The sequence below is a fragment of the Colletotrichum phormii genome (genome assembly GCF_030913505.1).
Source record: "Colletotrichum phormii strain CBS 102054 chromosome Unknown BDP81scaffold_19, whole genome shotgun sequence".
Classification (NCBI taxonomy): domain Eukaryota; kingdom Fungi; phylum Ascomycota; class Sordariomycetes; order Glomerellales; family Glomerellaceae; genus Colletotrichum; species Colletotrichum phormii.
The window spans coordinates 1-24454 of record NW_026851461.1 but is presented as its reverse complement, the minus strand read 5'-3'; the positions used below and the strand labels follow the sequence as shown (position 1 = coordinate 24454).

The following is a 24454-nucleotide window of genomic DNA, read 5'->3' as shown; positions in this document are numbered from 1 at the left end:
ACGCAGCAACTCTGCTGCCCACGGCATCGTCGTAGTAACACCGCGACAGGGTTACAGATACACCGGAAGATGAGTGTGAGGATAAATTCTGCCACGGTCGTCTGCTACCTTGACAACAAACAGCAGATTATGACATGCATGAAGCTTGTGTGGATAAGCAAGTAGCCAATGATCGAGAATTACGAGAGCTCGGCACCGGCTGATTGCTGTTAAATGCCGTGAGCTAGCCAATCATTTGTATTAGCGAAGGAGCGAGGAGCCAACTCTGATAAGGCACTTATCACACCCGTCCTCTTATTGGGATGACAATCCATCTCTTGAGGGAACACTAATAGCAACAGAGCATTCGTGCGACAGGGACAGAATATTCCAAGATCGGCAGAGCATTTCGAGGGAAGTTCTCCCACTGCGATATCTCAGAGAGGAGTCCTGGTCTCCTGTCTATCTGTTTCAATGATGTATTTCCCTTGAGCCGGGGGGGGGGGCAGAGCTGCATTGATGAGGGGAACCTACTTCCGGACTCAAATAGATTGTGCACGCTGTCGTCACAATCCGCCGCGATAAGTCGTCGGCCGATGTGCCTGTGAAGTTGGAAAAGTTCCAAGCTCCAGGCAACACGGGATGGTCGGGTTGTTAATTACCCCTCCCTCGTTGAAATAGGAGCATTGATAAAACCATCATCCCAAGTGCATCTAACGTAGACAATTGACATGGCATTGAATCCCTTTATTTCCCTATTTCCCGTTTTCTTATTATCAACATCGACTTCCATCTGTCCAGCCTACTAGGTATTCATCACGCATCATGGGCTCACTTGCACCGGCTTCGTGGGAACTCAAGGCCGACAAGCTAAGGAAGATCCTCGAAGACTCTCTCAACCCGAAATGGCTCTTGGCCCCGGAAGACCTGCCTCCCCCAAGCCAGCTGAACATCTCCAAGTTCATTGACACATGCAAGCTATTGACCCCACGGGAGCAGGAGATCACAGCATGCAACGGCACCGAGCTAGTCAGCCAGATGGCCGCTGGCAAGCTTACCGCCGTTGAGACAGTGACGGCCTTCCTCAAGCGCGCTCATGTGGCTCATCAGCTGACCAACTTCGCGACCGAGTTCCTGGTCGATGACGCGTTAGCTACTGCTGCGAAGCTTGATGCTCAATTTAAGGAGACTGGAAAGATTGTTGGGCCGCTACACGGTCTGCCAATATCCATCAAAGAGCATATCGGACTCAAAGGCAAAATTGTGCATTCGGCCTACGTGGCTTGGGCTGACAACATTGCCCAAGAAGACGCTCTAGTCCTTCGGCTGGCTGCTAAGGCTGGGGCTGTCTTCCATGTCCGCACAAACGTGCCGCAGAGTTGCATGGTGAGCCAACTCTTTCATGAAATCCCGAGACAACTGGACTAATTGTCTCTGTTACAGCACCTCGACTGCAGCAATCCCATCTACGGCACAACGGTCAACCCCTACAATCGCAACCTCACATCGGGCGGCTCCAGCGGTGGCGAAGGAGCGTGCCTCGGGCTCCGTGGCTCTGTCTTGGGACTCGGAACCGATATCGGGGGTTCTGTGCGTGGGCCAGCGGCCTTCTGCGGCTGCTATGGCCTTCGCACGACGGCTCTGCGCAATCCTTACAAGGGTATCTGCCTACCAGGCCTAGGCCAAGAGAGCATCAAGTGTATCTTAGGCCCGTTGGCGAACAGCATTTCCGACATTCAGCTTTTCGAAGATATTGTCCTCAACCAAGAGCCTTGGGACGAAGAAACAGCTTTGGTTCCTTTGCCTTGGAAGAAGATGGAGCCGTACCAGCCAGGTCAGTTCACCGTTGGTGTTATCTGGGACGACGGGTAAGTGATTCCTAGTTCAACCACTTCCAGAATATCGAGTGAAAGCTGACGTTAGCTTTTCAGAATGGTCCATCCCCACCCCCAGTCATCCGTGGCCTCAAGCACGCCATCGACAAGCTCAAGACAGCTGGGGTGAAAGTCGTAGACTTTGAGCCGTACAAGCACAGTGAAGGCGCGGAGATAATTGAGCTTCTTTACTTCCCAGACGCGGCTGAGACACAGAAGGAAGTCCTTGCACAAGGAGGCGAGCCAGTAGCACCATTAACGGAGTGGGCGTTCCAATACTCAAAGCCGGAGCCGCTCACCATCAGAGAAAACTGGGAACTGAATCTACGAAGAGAAGCTTTCCGTGAAGAGTAAGAACCACTATCCTCGTTCGCTTGACTGGCAACTGATATCGCCGCCACTTAGGTATCACAAGACGATGAAAGATCGCGGCGTCGATTTCATCCTGTGCCCCGCCTATGTAGGTGTTGCTGCGAAATGTGGCACACCTCAATACTGGCATTACACGACAATTTGGAATATCCTTGACCAGCCAAGCATTACCTTCCCGACTGGTCTTCATGTCGATCCTGCTGTTGACGTGGTTGATAAAGACTACAAGCCACGCTCAGACACCGACGAGAGAGAGTATAAGAAATGTAAGTTTACATGAATTTCAGATGTTTGAGTCTACTGACGTATTTTGAAATCTAGATATACCGGAAGAGTTCGTAGATGCCCCAATTGCCCTGCAGCTCGCTGGAAAGCATTTCCGTGATGAAGAGACAGTGGCCGCAGCAGATCTGGTGACAAAGATCATTCAAAGCTGAAAGAACTCTGACTGCGAAGGGCGTCTCAAATCGTTTGACGTTCTTGAACCCCTGGGCAGTGGTTGAATAGCATAGTTGGGAGTTCGTTTCCTATCAAGGCGGAGAAAATGGCACTATTTCCGAAGCTCGTTCCCTGCATGTGTGTAAAATTACCCAAGATCCTCGCACAACTATTTAAACTCGGTACTCGCCGTTCAATGAAGACCAATTCCATGTTCAACAGATTAGGTGATGGGTATTTCCAACTCGTTCACCACCCAAGATCACTGAAGGAAGCAAACTCATGTATACCGGGTTGACAAGTGAATCTCAGTTTGATTCGCGAAGATGTTAAATGTAGTCATGAGTCTATAATTCAATCGAAATCTTCAGCATTGATGGTAGAAAGAACAATTGGTCTCTTAATCACATTCACAGTAGATCTCACCACCACCCAGCTCAATCAACTGGCTAGGATCTTGCTTCTAGATACAAGCAACTTGACCCCGCAATAGACTGGTGCTCCAAGCTCCCGGACGATAAGCCGACCCACCAGGGATGTTGGGATGATGCTCATGCGGGGTTGCGGATTCCATGCCCCTGATAAGACACGCGGATCCTGCGCAGTCCCCTTCTCAATGTGACTTTGTCTCGCAACTGGCATACTTCTGATTCCATGTCGTCTCAGACCGATTGCAGGAATTGGCTCATTCATCACACACCATAAGGGCTTCACAATGCCGAAAGCCAAGTTGCGGACGAAAACTGGATGCTCTACCTGTCAGTCCATGCCAACGACATTAGTCTTGATGCTAATGAATAACAGGCAGAAAGCGTAGAGTGAAATGCAGCGAGGAAAAGCCGACATGTCGAAACTGCGTTGCTTCAAGTCGCGGGTGTTTATGGCCATCTTCCAACGACATGTACGACAGACGTCATCGCTCTCGTCGATCTTGCTCCGATGATAGGACCCTGCCATCGCCGTCTCCACGCAGCGAAGACTCCATCATCGCTTTGGAGCTAAGAGAGTCACCGGATCTCGAACAGGAGCTTACTCACCACTATTTCAACGTTTTTCTCTCAGTACTGTTACTCCCCACAGTCAGGGAGAGTGACTTGGAAGGCTATGGGTCGCAGGTGATGAGTATGATGCATCGCTCGGAAAGCGTCAAGTGCGCCGTCCTGGCTGCATGCGCCTCCAATAAGTACATGCTTCTGAGGTCAAGGAAGTATCATGACGCGGGATTGGGTTACTATTTCCGCGCCGTGGAACTGGTCAACCGAGCTCTTCATGACTTGGGTGCAACCGCCAAGGGCCCGGACGATCCCCTACTGACCACTGTTGTATATCTCTACTTATATGATGTAAGAACTCCGAGATTATTATGTCTCGAATCCCAGGCTGATGTTGTTGTCTGATAGATGTGGGGGCCGCCCGACGAGACTCTGGACGCAAGAAAGCATGTCGACGGCGCCATGAATCTGCTTAAGCTCCGATATGAGGACACTGGCTCACCCATGTCGATGTCGCGCCCATTACATCGAATCAATACCGAGAGCGTGCTTTATCAAGCATTTCTGCTTGCAATGAGAAAGCCATTCGCGCCCAACTTCCATGTGGATGAACAGTTCCTAGATCGATCTGAACATGTCCTGAACGCAAGGAAGCTCATCGACATATTATCCGAAGATGATAGCCCTGTATTAGGCTTACCATTGCCACTGTACCGTCTGATAATAGACCTCATTGACTTTCTCAACTCACCCAAGCATCCCACTGAGGCTTTCCTTACCCAGATGAGAGAAGAGATTGATACATGGGAAGGCTTTGTCTTGGTCGAAGATACAGCAGCCAAGTGCCCTCCGTCCATGACAAGCTTTCACAAAGATGCTGCAACACTTTTTGTTTTAGGCGCGTCACTACTGCTAGACTACATCTCGGAGTCCTCTTCTTCTATGTCCTCGTCAGCGACTCAGGACCCAAACATTTCTCACGTCAGCTGGAGCCCACCGCAAGAGATATCAAACGTTCCTAGGTGGCAAGTGCAACGTGCATTTGAGATTCTTCGCCGACCAGCTGCGTACGAAACTTGGACTCGATGCTTCTTGGGAGCTTGGCCGATGTTGATCCTGGGGTACTCCGTTACCTCATCCGAGGACATCTCACTGATTCGACGTGTTTTGAAGCAGATGGTAGAGCGCATGGGGTACGGAGAGATTCAAAGGATCCTCGACGACCTGGAAGCAGTATGGACTGTACGGGCTGGTCTTACAAGCAAGAATTCGGGTGGGCCTGCAATCAATCGAGAGTCTCTGGGAATTCGTGCTATTGAAAGAACTTGTGTGGTCTGATTATGTGGGGAATAGGCATGGAATGACGAAACCTAGATCAACAGAGATAGTTGTTAGACACTGTTCTGTGTAGACAACGCTAATACCCTATTCATACCAGATGTGCAACAAGAATGGACGACGAGTAATCTCAGGCACTTCCGCGGCCACTCAATGACTTAGGCCTTTAGCATGCGCCTTGGCAACATGCCTCCAATATCTATCCGCACTCTTCTCTCTGATGGTTCTTCCGTACTTGGTCATGATGAAGATACTGGCGTTCCAGACAAACCCAATTGCGCCAACGATGATGTAGGTGTCCCGATAACCCATGTGGTTCAGCCAAGGCGTAATTCCATAGTTGATTGCAAAGGACATGGTGTTGCGAATGATGACGCACGTTGTGATCATGTCACCGCTGAGTTGTGGATACGATGCAATGGCATATCCGAGGGAACCCGCGACAGCGAGGGCGTTGTTGATAGCGAGGGTGAACTGGGAGATGACTAGTCCCATCCAGTGAATGTGGTAGGTCACGCCCAGGCCATATAGGAGCATGCTAAACGGGACCAGAAACATTGATGCAGAGAAGAGCCAGAGCGAGTGCTCAGACTCGGAAATTCCGTTGTTGCGTCGGGCGAGTCGGATTGTGAGCAGGAGACCGACCCTACCACAGTAGTAGCCTCTGCAATTAGAACGTATCAGCAAATGTCTTTCAATTCTTGGGTGTGGTATAGAGAGACTTACCCAACCATGGTACCGAGCAAGCCACCGGAGTAGGCCGCAGCTACACCAGCCGTAGAGAAACCATACATGGTAGTGTAGACAGTGCCAGCCGTGGCATTCTGCACACCCGACCATACCAAGTTGTTGGCACCGTACATAAGACTAATCACGAGTCAGCTTGCATGTCCATCTCGTGGTCTCATGGAAGTTCTCACCCTGCGTAAACGACAGAGGGGTATGTGAAGCCTCTAAGTCCACCCAGCGCAATATCCAACATACGGTTGGGCCTTGGCTTGTCCTTGATACCGAGTTTTTGAATGTACGTCTTGCGGGGATAGATCATCTGTCCGGTTTCGGTATCGACAGGTTTGGTATTTGTCATGTTGTTCTCGCCGGTCTTTTCAGAAGAGTTCTCGTCCGCATCACTTCCGTTGTGTTGCTCTTGAACTCCGGTTGCGTGATCTGGTGCTGTGCTGTCCTCGACTGGCCTCGCGGGACGATCGTAATTGGTCTCCTCCATGAAGAGGAAACAGTAGACGAGAGCAATGCCGTTGAAGATTGAACACCACCACTATGATAGAGAGAAAGGATTAGCCATATGTGGCTTTGGATGCAACTAGCGAGAGGGCATACCAGAGTCCATTTCCAACCCATGCCCACGTTGATGAAGCCTGAAAGCATCGGGGCAAGTTTGCCCGTCATGGAAAGACCCCACCCATAGAGTGCAAGGTACTTGGGGCGCTGGTGCGCAAACCACTGTATGATTGTTAGTAAAGAGTATCCCCCGAGGTCTTCTTAGGTTCTAACAATGTCTGTAATGGAAATTTCGGCCAATGATTCAACGGGGGCGCCAAATAAACCCAGAAGTATGCGATTGGCCAAGTATGTGTGTTTAGTAGTGCACATCGGGGCGGTTGCGAGGATGATCTAAAAGTTCTGCGCATTAGGAATGATACCGTCTTGGATGTTGGGTTCAATGTTTGCTTGAAGGACATACGATATTGGCGATAAGGGACGCAAGGTATGCCGGCCGCTTGCCGTACTGAAGCGCAAATGGTTGCCAGATCAGACATCCCCAGCCATAGAAGAGGAACTAAAGACAGAGTTCCATGTCAGCACTGCATTGGAGGTGGCTTGGAGTCTCCTAACCATGATACCCGTGCCGTTGTTGATGTCGGAAAGCGACAGACCCGTTGCTTTTCTAATTGGGGTGACAACGGAATAAACAGCACTACTTGGGATTGCGATCATGACGGTGTACATCAGGACGCAAGATGTCGCAAGCCATTTTCGCTTCTTTGTCCAGTTCAACGGGTCCTCTGGATCTTCTGACGGCCGGGGAATGAGAACAATATCTGCCTCATCGGATCCGGAGGCATGTTTGCTGATGACGGAGCCGTCCACGTCGATGAGCCTGGTGGTGCCCGGAGGCAGGCCTTGACCATCCGTCTGAGCGGGGTTTGAGTGAGCCATAGAGTCGATCTTTCAAAGTCCCCGCGCAAATGTCGGCTGGCTTGGGAGATAATTGAGATCCAAGGTTATACGGCAGAAGAGCGTCCTTAAAGAGCTGGGAATCATGTGCGACTGCAGCTACTTATCAGCGTCACCCGAGGAGACGTTTGTGTGGTATGACGATCTGAAGGGACATACGGTTCAACTTAATAAAGTGCACGCACCCGCCGCCTGGGTACGGCATTCAGCTATTTCGGTATGAAGCGAACCACTTGTCACGCGAACCTGCATTTGGCCCAGGTGTCAGTTTGCGGGAAGAGTGATAAGACAATCAAGTTCTCAGTCTCGGACATTGACATGGGCGTTCGTATGAGATGGCTGACACTCAAGTTACCCACTGCACGTACTAAGATAACGACGCCAAAGAGGCACACAAACGTGGGACGCCACGCTTCCAAAGAGCTATGGATAACGATAGCAGAACGTCTCCCATGGTTCCGCCGCCTAAAGATATGCGCTTACATCTCCTCGTTCCTGGGTCGTCAACCGCCCGCATAGAGCGGAGCCCCTAAGAACAAGGGTGCTGGATGTACGGAGTAGCACCAGGATGGAGGCTTCAAGACCCACCACAAGACCAAGATGGCAGTCGACAGCGATAGGCGGGGAGTGCTCAATTTGGCGCTATCTGAAGATGGCAGATAGGGAAGACACTATCGTCCAGATAGGTCACTGTGACAACGTGTGTTCTACAATTAGGCAAATGATATTTGTGAAGCCAAGCAGCTGCTTCATGCTGTGCTTTCGTTTTTGGAGTCTTGCTATGAAATGCTGTGCAACGTGACCAAAACTTAGACCGCACCCCCCGACCCCAACCACCCTCAAGTTCGCCCAAAATGGCAATCATCACAATTCCGAAGGGCTGGCGAGAACTCGCACAAGTCTGTATCGACATCCAGCAAAAGTCGGTTCCCAAGGAATATCTACTTTCCAGCGACCAGCTTCCCCCGAAGGATCGTCAAACTGTACTTAGTGTTCCAAGCGAGTCTGGGATCTTGACTGCAGAGGAGATTCGGATGACAGAGCAGGATGCCTCAAGCTTGCTAGAAAAATACAAGAGCGGCCAGTGGACTGTGAAACAAGTTGTCACGGCTTTTCTGAAGAAGGCGACGATAATTCATCAACTGGTACGAGTATTTCACGCGACTTAGGGTTATTGCTAGCTAATAGAGTGTCTTCACGTGCCAGACCAACTTTGCTACCGAGATTCTAGCAGAAGATGCTTTGAAGAAGGCCGACGAGCTTGATGCGCACTTTCAAAAGACAGGCCAGCTGGTCGGCCCTCTTCATGGCATCCCAGTATCAGTTAAGGTAGATTTCGTTTCTCTCGCATCGAGGGGTCTGGTTACTAACTTACGACTTGTAGGAACACATCGGCATGGGTGGCCACATCACTCATGCGGGATTTGTGTCAAAGATCACAAACATCCCGCTCGAAGACGCTCTATCTATTCAGATCTTGAAGAAGGCAGGAGCAGTTATCCATGTTAGAACAAATCAACCTCAAAGTCTCATGGTAAGAATACTTGTCTTCTCTACCTACAACCAACTCAAGAGACCGCAGACAAGCTGACCTTTCTGCTCCACAGCATTTGGACTGTAATAACAACATCACCGGTTTGACTTTGAATCCTCACAACCTTCTATGCTCGCCCGGAGGATCTTCCGGTGGTGAAGGAGTCTCAGTCGGCGCGAAATGCTCAGTGATTGGCGTGGGCACAGACATTGGTGGCAGTATCCGTATTCCCGCCGCTTTCAACGGTTGCTACGGACTTCGCCCGACGGCCTTGCGCGTTCCAAATCTTGGAAACTTTGGTATAACATCTGGTCAAGAGAGTATCCGCGGCGTTGTTGGACCGTTGGGCCAGAGTGTTGAGGATCTGGATCTGTTTATGAGTGCTGTTCTTGCAGCTGAACCATGGGACACTGAGACCATGTTGGTCCCAGTTCCATGGAGACCTGTTAGTCTCAAGAAAGAGATCACGGTGGGAATCATGTTTGACGATGGGTATGTCCGTTCTTTTTGTTTTTCAATGCTGTCTTTGCAACTGACTTAAATGTTTTTCAGTTTCGTTAAGCCGCATCCTCCTGTCTTGCGGGCTCTACATTCGGCTGCGGACAAATTGAAACAAGCTGGGGTCAAAGTGGTAGACTGGAAACCCTACGACCACCAGCGCGGCTGGGAAATAGTAGTAAGTCGCCACTCTTTGCCTGGACTCTCTTCTTTCAAGGAACAGAAACCATAAGGTTCCCCTTGACTAACCGAGGCCAGTCCGCTTTGTACTTTCCCCAAGGGCCGAAGCCATATCTTGATACTTTCGCCGAAAGTGGCGAGCCAGTCCTCCCACTGACTGATCATGCTTTCAAGTTCTCCAAAGCTGAGCCACTCACAGTCGCAGAGAATTGGGACCTGAATTACAGGAGAGAAGCATATAGACGAGACTACCATGCTCTCATGAAACACAAAGGCGTAGATGTCATCCTCTGTCCTGCGTACGTTGGCGCGGGTGTGTTACAGGGTGGTGCCGAGTACTGGAATTACACAGCTATCTGGAACGTGCTCGATCAACCTGCAGCTATTTTGCCGAGCGGACTGAAGGTTGACAAGGCCATTGACAAGCCCGAAGAGGGCTACACACCTCGAAACGATTATGACTCCAAAGAATGGAAAGCCTGTAAGTCACCATCAACGGCGCACTCGAGCTGCATTATTTTTCGGAAACGCTGACGGTGTGGTGCTGTGTAGATGACGCCGACCTTTTCCATGACATGCCTATCTGTTTACAGCTTGTTGGGAAACACTTTCAAGATGAAGAAGTTCTACAGGCAACTAAGCTGGTTGACCGCATCCTCAGGGAATAGATTTCGACTTCTACCTACCTAGTAGATTAGACAGAGAGAGTTGTCCGTGTATCAGCGCACAGTTAGACCGGACGCTAGACTTTCGGCTTGCTTCAGAGGCTTTAATAAATACGTTTTTGCCTTTCGCCATCAACACTTGCCTTCTTGTATTCTCTTGGTATGTGTATACAGAAGGTTTCATGTTATATTTTTGAGTGAATGGCTAGACTGGTGTGAATTACTCTCTCTAAAGCCTCGTACAAAAAGGCGAGGATCATGTCGAGTGAGAGTCTTGACACTAATGCCATCAGAGTCCGTATGTGCCACCTTCAAATATTCAACCAGCTTTGCAAAACTTCCTTCCCCCGTGAACGTTGACGTAAAGAACCAATGTTGATAGTAAAACCCCAACTTAAATCGGTGAATAACATATCCCTGGACTCTGAATGGTAAGAAGCCGCCGAGTTTTTTTTTTTAAGTTAGTTTTTCACTAGAGTTCGATGACGTAGTATTCGTTGAAGTGTCTCTTTATCGTCTACCTAAGGATCATTCTCTTGGATGCTTGGCTGATTCGGTGCTGGATTCCGTAGGTATTAAGGCAAGGTGTTAGATAACAACGCCCGCGGGCAACCGGCTGTATTGTCCGATCAGAACGTAATTCCCCGCCGGAGAGACACCCTTGACCTTGCTTAATTCCCCTCATAGGGTTGGTTGAACTGGTGGTCGCAGCGGGGGTTGGCATGGGGTCGCCGTGTTGATAGGGTAGTCCTAGGCCCCCAACAGATTATTGCAGTCAAGCCCCGGCCTACTAAACCGTTGCAACTGAGCGGGGTCTTCGATCGCTGTCGGATGCCTATTTCACAGGCCGAAAGAATGGTACAGCCCACGAGTTGGATTAACGTCCGGTATCACGATAATCACAGCAGCTTCATAACGTCTTCGAACGATACCATTCTCTGTACTAGAACACGTTCAAGTTTAATTGGGCACTTGAGGAAGCCTTTCAGATAACGATATCAAAGCTCACCAGTGCCTTTGGAATCGGTCATCATCATTTCTTTGCTCATCACATCGCATTCACCCTGGCCTGACCACACACCTTCAACGCACCTAGTCCCAGACAATCAAGATGACCCGACTGATCGAAACCGTCGACCTCTCGAACACATCCACGGCATACTACGCCCCAGCAACAATCACTCGCGCCGGTTCTCTCGTGCATGTATCAGGCTTGCCCGGCAACACCAAAGATGGCCAGGTGCCGTCAGACTACGACTCACAAATCCACCTCGCGTTGCTCAACCTTCGCAAAGTCATCATAGCTGCCGGATCGACTGTGCCAAATATTGCCAGTTTGACTCTCTACATTGTGGACTACGATGCCTCCAAGCGCCAGCACGCCCGCCACGTACAGCGGTTCCTGGGAGCGCACCGCCCCGCAATGACGCTCGTCCCCGTACAAAACCTGGCGGTGCCGGGCTGGTTGATCGAGGTCAACGCCGTGGTCGCTCGGCCAGAGGCACCTCCAGTTCCTCGGAGCCTTCCTTCTGTGCAGGAAACTGTCGATGTTGTCATTATTGGTGCGGGATTGGCGGGCCTTTCCGCTGCTCATGAGGTCCGGCGGGCTGGACTGAGTTGCGTCGTTTTAGAGGCCCGGGATCGTGTAGGCGGCAAGACGTGGAGTCAACCGATGGAGGATGGCGGGGATAACGGAGTGTTCGACCTCGGTGCGGCCTGGATCAACGACACGAACCAAAGCAGGATATATGAACTTGCGACGAGATACGGCGCCGAGTTGATCGAACAGAACACTAAAGGCAACTGTGTTCTTCAAGATTTTGATGGCAAGTGCAGTCCTTTCCCATATGGGGAGCTGCCCAAAGTTAGTTGCACATATTTCCCCTCAGAGTTCGACCTTTACTCACATATTTGTTCTGGGAACAGTTCAGCGAAGCGACTCGTAATCATTTGGCTCAGATTAGGGACATGGCAGAAGCAGACTGCCAGGCCCTCGACGTTCTCAGACCAAGGGACACATCTCTCGATTCCCTCACATTCGAGGCCTACCTCAAATCTCGCGGTACCGACAGTGTTGCTCTGGCCACGGCCACTGTATGGACACGGGCCATGTTGGGCCAAGAGCCGAAAGACATCTCAGCACTGTACTTCCTGAACTATTGCAAGTCCGGTGGTGGACTGTTGCAGATGCGATCAGACAGGAAAGACGGCGGGCAGTATCTACGAGTGCGCCAGGGCACGCAGCTCTTTTCCAAAGGGTTGGCTTCGTCATTGCCTGAAGGTGTCGTCCATCTCTCTAGCCCCGTACAGGCTGTTGTGCAGAACGACCATCGCTCCGTCAAAGTCGAGGCCAATGGCAAGGTCTACTCTGCGACAAAGGTCATCACCACCGTCCCTGGGCCCGTCCTCAAGACGATATCGTTCCAACCGGCACTTCCCCACACGAAGCAGGCTTGGATCGAGTCTCAAACTTACGGGTACTACACAAAGGCTATGATGGAGTTCAGCACCCCGTTCTGGGTTGAGAAGGGTTACTGCGGCTTGGCTCAGTCTTTCATCGGCCCAGCCTCCGTGATCCGTGACACGAGCAGTCCGGCAGACAAGAAGTTCGTACTGACGTGCTTCATGGCCGGCGAGCCTGGGAAGGCATGGGCGGCAACGACAACCGCCGAGCGCGAGAACAGCCTACTGAAGCAACTGAGCGAGTTGTATGGCGTTGAGAACATCCGTCAGCTTTTCAAGCAAATGGTATTCTATGAATGGGTCAACGATGAGTTCTCGGGATGGGGTTGCCCTTGCACATCGCTCACTCCTGGAGTTCTTGATACGCTTGGTGGAGACGGACTCCGGGAGCCGCATCGTGATGTTCATTTCGCGGGAACAGAAACCGCTGGTGAATGGAAGGGCTACATGGAGGGCGCTGTACGAAGTGGAGAGCGGGCTGCTGCGGAGGTTGTGAAAAGTCTCCAGGGCGGTATTGTATCGCGCCTTTAGTTGACCTTTTCTCCAACGCAAGGGGGTTGACATCACTAGAGGTCAACATGATTTCAAGATCTAAGATACCAACGTGCCTCTTCATCTGTCACATCGCCCTCACATCTACCAACTCGCACGAACTTATAATCAGCGTGGCATCGACCCCAAATGCCGTGGTTTGGTTCACCGGCACAGATAGTGGCACGTCCACTGGTGATGTGTGCGTATGGCGTTGAAATTGGCGGCGTCGGACTTCTGTTTTCGCGCCGTTCTAGAAGACCGTGCAGCTCAGACAAGGCGCTGTTACTCTGTGCCGGCCTCAGTGCATGAGCCTGGTGTTTCGCCCACCGGCCTGGCATGCAAGCTTCATCCATTCACATTCGGCCAATCTTTTGACTGGCCCAGCAGGTTAAGGTTTGCCCTTCCGAAGCAGTGGTCCCGTAGAGTCTTTGTTAATAGCGAAGCAGACATGGATGTTCCCAGTCACCTCTGGTGCAATGCTCGGTCACCTCGGTTTGTGGGGGGCTTACAGCCAGTCGATGGAGGAGTGTAAGTGTTCATCAACCTAGCTCCGGTGCGATGGACTCGGGATTCTGGGACAGCCTGGCCTGACACAATAGATGTATCACGCTTCTTTTGACTTTGACCAACGGCTTTTGAGGTTGCGAATGTGACATTGGATGTTGCGCTTATCGAAGGGATTTTCTTGTACTTAAAACGTGGCTGGGGGCTGTAGCTCATACAGCGTGCTTGAGGCCTTTGTAGTTATTGTTGTCATCGGCTAGTTAATCTCTGGTTCTCATTGAGTCCTGTGTCTACCTAGTTCTGAATGCAAGTCGACTTGTAAACTTCTCTTTTTCGACACACTTGGAATATTATCTAGACAGCTTAGGTTATCTCCAAGACAAATCGGCGTCGCCAACCACCGGCAGGATCAAAATGCTCACAACCTCATTCCAGTTGACTCACGTCACCCCGGTCCCGGATTACATGACCCGTGAGGAGGTCCTCTCCCGCCTCCACAACGCAGAAGTCCACATCAAGAGCGACCCCAACTTGACGCACTGGACGCCCAGCACGCCAAAGGTGCCACCCACTGTCCCAGAGGATGTCGATTCCATTGCAGTCACTGAGTGCTTTACCGTTACGGATACTGTGCCCACCAATCTCCCAAAAGCGCTGCCCAAGGGCATGTTGGAGAAGAAGAGCATTAGCGAGTACGAGTTCACCTTCACCCCGGACGGAAGCTTCGTCAAAATTCACTGCCCCATGAGCGTTCTCTTGGAAACGCGTTGGTGTGTTCGGAAGGGAAGCGACGGCAGTCTAGAGTTGGAAGAAGTTGTGGACGCTCACTGCTCTCGCTTCCTGGTGGGCGTTGTCAAAGGTGAACTGGAGAAGAACTGGGTAGAGGTGCATCGCACGATTTTGACGGGCAAAGCTTGAGCAGTAGGATCATCAATCTCTCGCAATAGACGTGTGAAGGTCTTCATACAAATTACATGTTTCTAGTCACATCTTGACAGAGCGTGGAGCTGTACGGGACCAACGGCTTACTAGTCGTTGATAATTACCTTACTTTGTTCCAAATAATCCACATTTCATGCTGATCATCAGTCCTCATGACCACCTGAGTTTTTCCGATGCAGTTCAAGTCTCCTGCACCTTCTCATGCTGACCTCCTGAATACGACCTTCACTCCCCTTTGCAGAGCTCCCCGCGTGACTTCCAAATTTCGTACTCGAAGTCGGGTTGGAACTCCGTGTATAAAGTCTCCTGTTAGACAACTGCGAATTAGCTTTGCTTCTCTGCGAAATTGTGCGTACCCGTCTTCACGTACCGGATCAGCGTTGACCTTGGCTGTGAACTCGGCCTCCTTTTCACCGATCATGTTCTTGGGAAGATTTGTGCTTTCCACCATAATCTGGACCTCGCATGACTTTTCCATCAGTGTGAAAAGATACGCTGCCTCATCAACCGTGCCTCCAGTCGTCAACAAGCCATGGTTTTGAAGGACAATGACGCGGCCCTTTTCGCCCAGAGACTCTGCAATCTTTGCGCTCTCGTCTGCCTCTAGGACGACACCGCCAAATGACTTGTAGACAGCCTGGATCCCCCAAAAGTTGCAAGTATCTTGGCTGATGATATCAAGCGGTCTACCGAACGTCGACCAGGCTTTTCCGGCTGGCGAATGCGTATGACAGGCTGCGTGGATATCAGGACGAGCTTTGTGAATGGCGCTGTGGATCATGAATCCTGCTGCGTTGACAGCCGCCCTATTCCCGCCGATGACTTGGCCCTCTTCGTCAATCTGAACCATGTCACTGGCTTTGAGCATTCCGAAATGTTTACCAAGCCTAAGACATGTTAGGGAGGTGACAAAAGTTTGGTCAGACCAACAGAACTCTCACGGGTTGATCCAGAAAGTATTCGGATCTACAGGGTCGCGAACACTAATGTGTCCACTGGTTCCCTCGGTGAACCCTTTACGCGCAAATACCCTAAATGCGCCAGCCATATGCTCGAGCTGCCATTGTCTCTTCATGTATGGGTCTGTGATATTCGGAATGCCAGGGAACACATAGCCACCTGTGGATAGAGCTGACACTCCCGTTTTCTCCGCGGGGGGTTCGACTACTGGCGCTGTTGCAAGGATTTCCGATGATTTTGTGATGGTCTCGCTGGGCGCAGCAGTCATAGTGATTGTTGTAGACATAGTTGAGATGAAGCGTGGGCTTGGTTCGCAGAATCCTCGTAACGCGACAGTGAACTCAGTGAGACTTTGCTTATCTCACGACGTGATACCAGGTAGTTCGTTCAAGACCCTTCTTATCCAACAGAATTTGTCTAGATCTGAGTTCATGTTGTGTTTGCGGGTATGAACATTGCCCTAATTCAAACATGGCTTACTGTCATTGACAATCGACCGAACGACGAAGCATGTTGCATTTGGAAATCAATTGCGACTAGCGGCTAGTTTCGCTGTCGCCTTCCATCGTAGGATCTCTTCTAATAATACTCCGTACCGTCTTATCATTCTCTCCACTCCAATCGGCGCCGGCTTGGCGAATGATGATAAGCTTATCCGTATCTCCCGGGCTTCTCGCCGGGGCCCCGCGAGTTTATCTCCAAGACCAGGGTCGTCCGGGAAAGCAACAGATTACGAGGTTGGTCGGGCGGGGTTCAGATGCCCGCTGCTATCGCTCTCAGTTTCCTGTTTCACACATACGTATGAGAAGCAACACCTTGATCGGTATCTGAACTCCTCGACGTGACCGATGTCCTCTTCGAGACCTGCTGCGTATCTTGGTCGAAGGCGTACCAAGACATTTACTGGCTGCTGGACATGCCGCTCGAGAAAAGTGAAGTGTGACGAGACTAGGCCATGTTGTTCTCCATGCAAAACAAGGGGCCTTGACTGCCAAGGTTATGGTGTTCGCCTTCAGTGGATGCATCCCGAGACTGTTGCTCCCTCTGAATCGAACTTGCATGATTCTATCGGAACGGCCAACGATGCATCAAGCCCTAGATCCTTAAGACGACAAGTTCCAGTCTGTAGGCTATTCCTCACCTCCATGGACACTAGGTGCAATACTAAACATTATGTAGCAATTGTTCAGCAAGTTCTGAAATGGAGCCAAATCGAGGGAATTCTTAAACTCATTGATTCTGTAGAACCGGCATCGACTGCCAGCGTAGGCGATGACGTGCATATCAATGTTGAGAATTTCGGAGTGTTTGGTGTAAAGACACCATCAAACAACGATCCTCAGCATACTACCGACGTTTTCCTAATGCAAGATGCGCTCACGGCAGGCGAGACTTGCAATGAAGAGCCGCAGCAAATCTCCGGCAAAGGCTTGGATCTCTATAGTTCCTCTCCAAATTCATCAAGTCCCGAAGGACTGCAAATTTTGCCATCGCCTTCACATTCCGAAACTGAAGCAGCTTGGGAGTTATGCAATCTGCATGTGCAACAGCATCTAGAGACAGAGACAGGGGGTTTTGGCCCAGGCTTTGCCGGAGATCATTCAAGTGACCCTCAAGATGAGGAACCTGCTATCGAAATCTCGTCATCTTCATCAACACATCAGCCGTGGCTCGTGAAAACCGTCTCCACTGAGCTTCCAAAACCACCGGTGTCTTTGATCTCTGAACGAGAGCGATTTCTCATGCACCACTACATGCATAGAGTCATCAACATATTCTGCGTCATCGATAATGCAAAGAGCCCCTGGAAGACGATACATCTGCCTCGAGCTATCCAGGGAGCCGGTGAACTGAGTGTGATGGGCGCAACATCCAGAATCCGCAACGCCTTGCGAAATGCGCTGCTTTCCATCAGCGCGTACTACTTCTCAAATGTCCAGACGTCAGATAGGAGGTTGAGAGCGGAGTCGAAATGGGTGGAAGCAGCCACACTCTATCGTTATAATGCGATCGGATTGCTTAAGCAGGCTGTGGAAGTCGATCTGCATTCGCCGGGAAGACCCAAGTACAAGGAGTTTCTGGCGACAATGCTGTCAATGATCACAATTAACGTGAGTTGAACCTTTACCTCGTCATAACTGGCTATGCACCAGAGAAGCGCAGGTTAGCAGTTCATGGGGATTCCTACCTCTGCTAGCATGCAACTGTCCATATTCTTTATGTCATTTATAACTCTTGTTGATGGTGTTCTCATTTCTTGCTGACACATGGGTTAGGTCATGTCGGGAGACACAAGCACATGCGGTGTCCATCTAGACGGCGCTCAACAACTTATCGCCCATATGGGCAAAGGAAAGCCTAGACTGTCTTCAAAAGCTCGAGCCTTGCATAGAATCTACTATTACCTTCGCGTCATCTACGAAAGCACAGCTCCCTTTCGAGATTCATCCTGTGGCTTTTCGCCTTCATCTGGAGACGATACTACCGACGTGCCTCGGTCACTAAGTCGGGAAGTCTCCTCCTCTAACGTCATCCCAGATGAGCATACACCGTCTGCGTACTATGGAACTACGCAAGCAGCACACGAAATGGCTTCATATGAGTGCATCTATGGCATCCCCCAAAGCTTGCTAGTCCTTCTTCAAAGAACCATCGATCTGATCGACAAGGTCGATGCTGCGAGGAAAAAACACGGCATCACAACGATACTGAGAGACTTAGAGAGAATGTGTGATGATGTTGAAAAGGATATTTTCGATTGGCCACTCGACTCGGCGCTCTCCCAGTATCGCAACTCCAACATTGGCACGAGCTTCGACATCATTTACCACCAAACCCGTTCATTTCACAACGCCCTCATCATTTACTTCTCCCAGAATGTCAGACTACTCAGTCATCGATATCTCCGTCAGTATGTGGCAGAGATCCTACATGATATTGAGGCTATAGAGGCCATCAAGACCGAAACCAAGCTGCTTGCTGCACCCCTGTTCTGGCCGGCTTTCATGGCGGCAACGGAAGCACATGCCCAGCATCTCCAAGACCGATTTCGCCACTGGTATGAGAAAGTTGCGGTTTATGGCATCAAAGCTGTTAGAACGGGAACTCAAGTTGTGTATGAGGTGTGGAAACGAGGGCCCACGTCTGATGGTCGCGTCACGAGCCAGTGGCGTTCAGTGGTGGAGGAAACAGGGGTGACTTTGATGCTGACATGATCTGTGGCAGGCATCGAAGGTCGAGCTCAGTTCCAAAAGCTCGCATGGCCTAGTGTTTGAATCGAATGTCCTTGCGGCTACTACCCTCATCCTTTGTCGTCTCGAGGTAGTGAATTTTCTCCTGTGATTCACCATCAGCTCTGGAGGTTACGAAGGCCCTGGCGGGACTTACTTCTTCTGACATTGCGTTCCATTCTTTTTCTCTCTTCTTGTTGCACCACATGTAGAATACTTTAGCGATGAGATAGATACAAATGTTCACGCAGCAAATTCCAATGAGAACTCGGTTGCCACGTCGGTCTTTTGAAATCACAGATTTCGTTAATCTTTCGCGACAAGTCTGGAGTTGTGCCATGGTGAACGCTCACATTGAGGCCTGTCGTCCCCTCGGTAAATGTTGGAGTAGATGACGCGAGCAAGTTGAACCATCATGCTGATAACATATGAGCTTGATGTTTGTTGCATGTGTTCATGTTTCGACCTACTTGTACAAAGCCGCGGAGACTGCCCTGGTGCGAACAGAGTGAGAGTTCCGAGACGCCCAAGAGACGTGCATGGCATGCGCTAGTAATGTCAGATTGAGTTATTGCTTGATTTTCAACAGCAAGCACCGGAACTTACGAGATGGATAGGATAAGAGAACAGTGACAACCGCGTACGGGGCCCAGGGACTGGTATCCGCCGGCAGAACGGCCATGCCAATAAGATTAGGGAGGTACCACAACTGCGTGAACGCACCGAAAAGCGCTCTCGTGTCCCATATCTCGGATAGGTATGTCATGATCAACATAAAAATGGCTCCCAAGAATTGAGGCGGAATACTCAGCAGATTAGTATCGTTCGTGTTGAACCCGAGATTGCGAAGGGTCAACGTGAGATATTGGTCGAGAGGGCCAGACGGGATTTCCCAGAGGAGACCAAAGATGTAAATGGGCCAAAGCTCCCAGTCAGCGAGAGACTTGAGAAGCAGCTTGGGTGTGATTGCCTGTCGATTATGCATGTCGCACTTTGAAGGGTCGTCTCGAAGGATTCGATTGACCAGGATCTTCTCTTCCTGTTCGTTGAACCAGCCCTTGGGCCGCCACCAAGCCTTTGTCTGCGTTGGCGAAGCCGCCATTGCAAACCAGGACCAGACACTGATTGACAGAGTAATGATCCCTTCGATCAGGAAAAGCCATCTCCAAACCTCGTAGCCATTGATTCCATCCATACGAAGAACACCAAGCGCCAACAAGGGTGCCACGATATCCGTAATTCGACGAACTGTCCAGAACATGGCAAGCCTGAAGGGTAGCTCGGTTGACTTGAAGAAGTACGTGAGGTACAAGACGACGTCGGGGATGAAGCCCCCCTGAAGGACACCCAATAGTGCGCGACAAACGAGGAACGAGGTTCGACCGCTAAGCCAGAATTGACATCCCGACACCAAACTCCAGGAACACATGATGAAAGGAATCCAGCGGTCCGGGCCGAGCTTCTTGCTGACCATCTGCGACGGCAATTCTGCGCAGAGGAAAGATATCTGGAAGACCGTGTTGCCCAGGTTGTAGTCGTTGGTGTCCATGCCGAGGTTCTCGAGGAAGGAGGCAGAGTTGGCTTGACTCAGGTTGCCTCGAGGCAGATCGAGAGCGAAGAACGCTGTGGCAACGTCAGAGACCTTGCATGAGGATTTAATGCCATAATACACGTACCAAGACACGCCCATAATGTCACGCGCCAATCCATCTTGGTGATCAGAGGCAGCTCCTCGCCCCAACTCCATCGGAAGGTCGGGTCGAACCGATGCAGGTTCTCGTACTTTGGATGTGGCTGGAAGAACTTCGCTGTGGATGGGTGGTCATAGACAGATGGCTGTGTCGCTATGGCACTGGGACCGTACCCATTCTTCTTTTTGAAAAGGGACAGAATCGGGATGATGGGTGTATCTTGCTGGCGAAGATCGGCTTGCTCACGAAGGATGCGATTCTTTGTTTGCTCGATTTCCTCGTCTGTCGCCTCAAGTTTGATAGTGTCAGAATCTTTCTTGCTCTCTGGCTCCGAGGCCGAGGCCGAGGATTGGTCGATGATTTGCTTCATGTTCTCAGACATCTTTGGATCCATATGCATCGCAGGAGAGGTGATATCTCTTGGCGGCTCAGCCCGGGCAAAGGCTCATGTTCTCCAAATCAAGGGGGCCGAGGATATTTGAGGATGAGCATGTCAAGATCAACTCTATTGACAGGGACTGGACTGGACACTAGTGCTACCTTTTGGCGCAATATTCGTGCGTTGCTCTCTTGGATGTTTGGACCTTGGTTGCCAGATGATTTTGCGTGATATTCGATCCCTTCAACCGGATCTTATTGCAACAATGACGAAAATACAAGGGGAAGACATCGCCAAGTATTCCCAACACTAATAGCTTCATAATTCATCGCCAAACGCCAACGAACCCACGTCCAATCCCAGCCAACCTAAGTCTCACTGCTGATTCAATCGAAATTCTTGTCCTTGGTGATTCTTGGCCGTGACAGTGCTTCTTTCTCGTCATCCGCAAATGAACGATTCGGGCCCCGGGAATAACTATGAGAACAAGCGACAAAAGATCAAATGTGAGCGAGACTGAGATGATGATGCGATTTACCAAGAGAAAGACGTGCTTTTTCTGCGATAAGTCTGCAATGACAAGACCACAGGCAGCAACTAGCGGTTGCTTGGTAGTCTTGGTACTGCATCTTGGCGACTTTGTCTGGGAGACGAGCGCTGTATTTATAATGAGTGGATGCCGATTCCGCACTTCGCTTGGAATATGGTGAAATTCGGTCAAGAATTGTCTAACCTTAGAGGTCTTGTCTTTAACCAAGCTTTCATATGGGATTTTCTTCTTGAGGCTTTGCACGCCCCAAAGATGTCTAGCCTGCTAACAAAGCCTAAGGTATGAGGGCATTCAAAGTGGCTGGGACCTGCCAAACCGTGGCTGGTTTCTTCGCATGTGCATACAGAAGGAGAAGACTGAGTCTACAGCAAAGAATACCGTCGTAGGTTTTGATATTAACATCTGATGGGAAGTTCATCCAAGGCTGCCGTTTGTATATTATCATGATCTATCCATGCGTATCCCGTTCCCTCCGCCGCATCCATAGCATCTTATGCCTAAAGGATCTGCTCCTGTCTATCATCCATAAAATCAATACCTAAGCGCTTGTTCCATACCAAGTCCTCACTCTTGACGACTGTTCTCAGACCAGAACGGAAGACCAGATTGAGCTCTAAGGGTTCCATACAATGCTGCGCCGTCCAGGTTCTCGCCTCCGTACGCTCTGGCGCTGAGCATGTTGTTCGCCGCAATGTCCAGCGCCGGCATCCTCACTCCGAGGTCGTTGGCGACTCTCAGCGCATGTTTCGCGTCCTTGATGGTGTTCGACACCAGGAATCCAGCCGTGCCCTCCTTGGGAGCCCAGGACCCGCTGGTTAGTCTGCGCGAGTAGCTCCCCAAGACCGGTCCGAAGTTTTCAAAGATAAGATCTTCCATCACGTTGCTTCCGATACCGTTCTGTTCGGCCAAGACTTGAGTCTCGGCAATGGCCTCGAGGAATACGACGAGAAGCACGTTCCTACAAGGTGTTTGTTAGCGATCCCCGTATAGTCACGCATACTTTCTGACGGTACGTACCCTGTAACCTTCAACATGGGGGCCTTCTTCACGTCTTCGCCCATGTTGATGACTTTTCTGCCCATCACATCAACAACCAGGGGCTCGAGACGCTCAATGGTGGCAGTGGGGCCAGCCATGGCGAAGATGAGTCTTCCGGCCTGGGCCACTGGGTTGGCGCCAAAGACCGGGGCAGCGATAAAGGTGGCGCCGGCCTTTTGCAAGGTCTCCGATACGGATCCCGCCGTGTCGGGGTGTATTGTGGAGCAGTCGATGAACGTCTTGCCGCTGAGGTCGATGCCGCTTGCGAGGAGTTCCTCAATTAATGACTGAAGAACTGCATCCACCGAGACCTGCTTTGATGGTTAGGCAACAGTCCCAGAGAAGTGACCTGATTTCAAATCGATAGGCGAGACCGACCATGGTGAAAATGTCGTCGCACATTTGTGCAACCTCTACAATGTTGTTCTTTGCAACAGCTCCTGCTTCTACCAGTGCGGCTCCCTTTGAAACAGTGCGGTTCGAGAATGTCAAGTTGGCTCCGTGAGATTGAAGCTTCTTTTGCAGGTTGATGGCCATGGGCAAACCCATCGATCCAAGGCCGAACTGGTTTTTAGTTAGTGCCAAGGTCTAGGAACCTGGATATCATCTTGCCTGGTTCACTTACCCAGCCAACGGGCTTGATTTTCTGCATTTTGTGAAAGGAGATACTTGGGTACTGAGTAGGTATCTGAGGTGACTGGTCGTTGAAATTTGAATGAAGTGTTTTAATATTAGCTCAAGTCAAGAATATTATTTTATTGGATTCAGTTTCGTCCATCGTGAACCAGTCTTTATGTCTGGCTTCTCGAAGTCATGAATAGTGTTCTTCGCCTCCGTCGGCTTGCTACCCGACACGATGCCGTGAGGCCTACATCGCCGGCAGAGGATAATGGCTCATCGCCTATCAATGATGTGGACAAACGATAAGCTGAAACTTAGCTCTCATAGAAAGAACTACGCTCTCACTTCAATCTTCAATCTTTTTGCTGCTTAGATGCTAATGTGGTGCAGCGATGCCGGCCCGCAATCCGAGAATGGCTGATAAGCATATCTCGGATGATCCACCCGGGGTCCACTCCGCACTCTAACAGATCTCACGCGCCCGCTTTCGGAGTCGAAGTCCGAGCTGTCGGCCCAAACGTCTTTGGTTTGTTCTAGCACTACTCTGGTCGATTCACCTGGTCACCTTGGCTTCTTGTCGGCTTGCAGACCGAATAATGGTGCTTTTCAGTAGAGATCCGATCTTATCTCTGCATTTATTTGATGACGAATGATGCTAGCTAGTTTCGGGGCGACCCTCAAAGTTCTTGGTGTATGTAAGCGGCTCCAAGTCTGCCAGTGTCCGTCAAAACATCATTTTGGGGTTTAACTTGAGTTGATTGAGGGCAATATTCTGAAAATTATTCGTTTGAGATCTTGAGTTAATTAATTGAGTTACATAAGATGCAGCACTGATGTGAGTTTGGGTCTACTGGTTTTCCTCTTCAATTAAATCCCCTCCACTTTGCCACATTTCGTCTTGAACGAAGCAATTTTGTTGTGGTATCTCCCTAAGATGCCAACCTCCCAGTCCCACCGAGACCATCCGACAGATCACAGATAATCAATTGTAGTAGGGATGATCTAGCCCTTCACTGCACATTTCCATTTCTAGAAGGAAACGAGTTTTACATACTTTGGGTCACGTTTTGGAAGGTTCATCTACTATTGAGGCAAGCCTACCTTACTTGACTTCTCTGTACACGGCTCGAAAATTCCGCAATTTCCACAATATTGGACCTTCATCTGCTTTTGCAATGCCCTTAGACTATTCGCGTAAGATTCATGGTTGCAAGCCAGGCTTCCACAGTTGCATTGGATCCCTATCGTCTGACGGACACCTTCCGTTTCAAGAACTTGGCATTGCGTTCCCCCCACTAACAGAACCTGGCACCGTAACACCGCGGCGTGTCTTCCACGAAGAGCAGCTCGACTGTGATACAGATGAGGACATCTCGTATCGGGGCTTGCTAAGATCCAAACGCCCTGACGCAAAAGGCGAGGGATATGACAGCATGCGATGAACACCACAAGAAATGAAGGATATTAAAAGCTTTG

The 24454-nt window shown here is 50.4% G+C and overlaps 9 protein-coding genes across 9 annotated transcripts; 5 read left to right on the top strand and 4 right to left on the bottom strand.

Moving 5' to 3' along the window:
• Positions 1-804: 804 nt before the first annotated feature.
• Positions 805-5150, top strand: BDP81DRAFT_483460 (amidase signature domain-containing protein; the record flags this gene model as incomplete). The annotated part of the gene is made up of 7 exons (XM_060595059.1): positions 805-1365; positions 1423-1824; positions 1911-2203; positions 2259-2491; positions 3468-4006; positions 4064-4897; positions 5094-5150. The coding sequence occupies 7 exons, from the start codon at positions 805-807 to the stop codon at positions 5148-5150; spliced, it is 2919 nt and encodes a 972-aa protein (XP_060441552.1).
• Positions 5101-7174, bottom strand: BDP81DRAFT_495944 (major facilitator superfamily transporter; the record flags this gene model as incomplete). Its single annotated transcript, XM_060595422.1, has 7 exons — positions 5101-5657; positions 5720-5860; positions 5914-6269; positions 6332-6454; positions 6506-6625; positions 6696-6791; positions 6848-7174. 7 exons carry the CDS (start codon positions 7169-7171, stop codon positions 5144-5146), a joined length of 1674 nt encoding a protein of 557 aa, XP_060441551.1. The 3' UTR covers positions 5101-5143.
• Positions 7175-8043: 869 nt separating this feature from the next.
• BDP81DRAFT_495942 (amidase) lies at positions 8044-10069 on the top strand (the record flags this gene model as incomplete). The annotated part of the gene is made up of 7 exons (XM_060595421.1): positions 8044-8334; positions 8396-8518; positions 8574-8723; positions 8797-9215; positions 9276-9399; positions 9480-9882; positions 9954-10069. 7 exons carry the CDS (start codon positions 8044-8046, stop codon positions 10067-10069), a joined length of 1626 nt encoding a protein of 541 aa, XP_060441550.1.
• Positions 10070-11177: 1108 nt separating this feature from the next.
• Positions 11178-13060, top strand: BDP81DRAFT_327530 (flavin-containing amine oxidoreductase; the record flags this gene model as incomplete). Its single annotated transcript, XM_060585147.1, has 2 exons — positions 11178-11930; positions 11993-13060. The coding sequence occupies 2 exons, from the start codon at positions 11178-11180 to the stop codon at positions 13058-13060; spliced, it is 1821 nt and encodes a 606-aa protein (XP_060441549.1).
• A 728-nt stretch (positions 13061-13788) lies between these two features.
• BDP81DRAFT_495934 (uncharacterized protein) lies at positions 13789-14517 on the top strand. The gene has a single exon (XM_060595420.1). It carries the CDS (start codon positions 13982-13984, stop codon positions 14483-14485), a length of 504 nt encoding a protein of 167 aa, XP_060441548.1. The 5' UTR covers positions 13789-13981; the 3' UTR covers positions 14486-14517.
• Positions 14518-14734: 217 nt separating this feature from the next.
• BDP81DRAFT_380636 (class II aldolase and Adducin domain-containing protein) lies at positions 14735-15737 on the bottom strand (the record flags this gene model as incomplete). Its single annotated transcript, XM_060586848.1, has 3 exons — positions 14735-14815; positions 14880-15396; positions 15451-15737. The coding sequence occupies 3 exons, from the start codon at positions 15735-15737 to the stop codon at positions 14735-14737; spliced, it is 885 nt and encodes a 294-aa protein (XP_060441547.1).
• Positions 15738-16317: 580 nt separating this feature from the next.
• Positions 16318-18710, top strand: BDP81DRAFT_495924 (fungal-specific transcription factor domain-containing protein; the record flags this gene model as incomplete). The annotated part of the gene is made up of 4 exons (XM_060595419.1): positions 16318-16594; positions 16649-16824; positions 16882-17580; positions 17746-18710. 4 exons carry the CDS (start codon positions 16318-16320, stop codon positions 18682-18684), a joined length of 2091 nt encoding a protein of 696 aa, XP_060441546.1. The 3' UTR covers positions 18685-18710.
• Positions 18711-18733: 23 nt separating this feature from the next.
• BDP81DRAFT_327566 (major facilitator superfamily transporter) lies at positions 18734-20760 on the bottom strand (the record flags this gene model as incomplete). Its single annotated transcript, XM_060585149.1, has 6 exons — positions 18734-18805; positions 18857-18984; positions 19053-19117; positions 19170-19248; positions 19306-20322; positions 20376-20760. The coding sequence occupies 6 exons, from the start codon at positions 20758-20760 to the stop codon at positions 18734-18736; spliced, it is 1746 nt and encodes a 581-aa protein (XP_060441545.1).
• A 1123-nt stretch (positions 20761-21883) lies between these two features.
• BDP81DRAFT_409018 (NAD binding domain of 6-phosphogluconate dehydrogenase-domain-containing protein) lies at positions 21884-23075 on the bottom strand (the record flags this gene model as incomplete). The annotated part of the gene is made up of 4 exons (XM_060589062.1): positions 22983-23075; positions 22736-22921; positions 22337-22668; positions 21884-22277 (listed from the first exon to the last, which is right to left on the bottom strand). The coding sequence occupies exons 1-4, from the start codon at positions 23007-23009 to the stop codon at positions 21884-21886; spliced, it is 939 nt and encodes a 312-aa protein (XP_060441544.1). The 5' UTR covers positions 23010-23075.
• Between the last annotated feature and the right edge of the window lie 1379 nt (positions 23076-24454).

Coding starts and splice junctions, on each gene's coding strand:
- BDP81DRAFT_495934 (XM_060595420.1), top strand. CDS start 13,982: ATGCTCACAACCTCATTCCAGTTGACTCACGTCACCCCGGTCCCGGAT.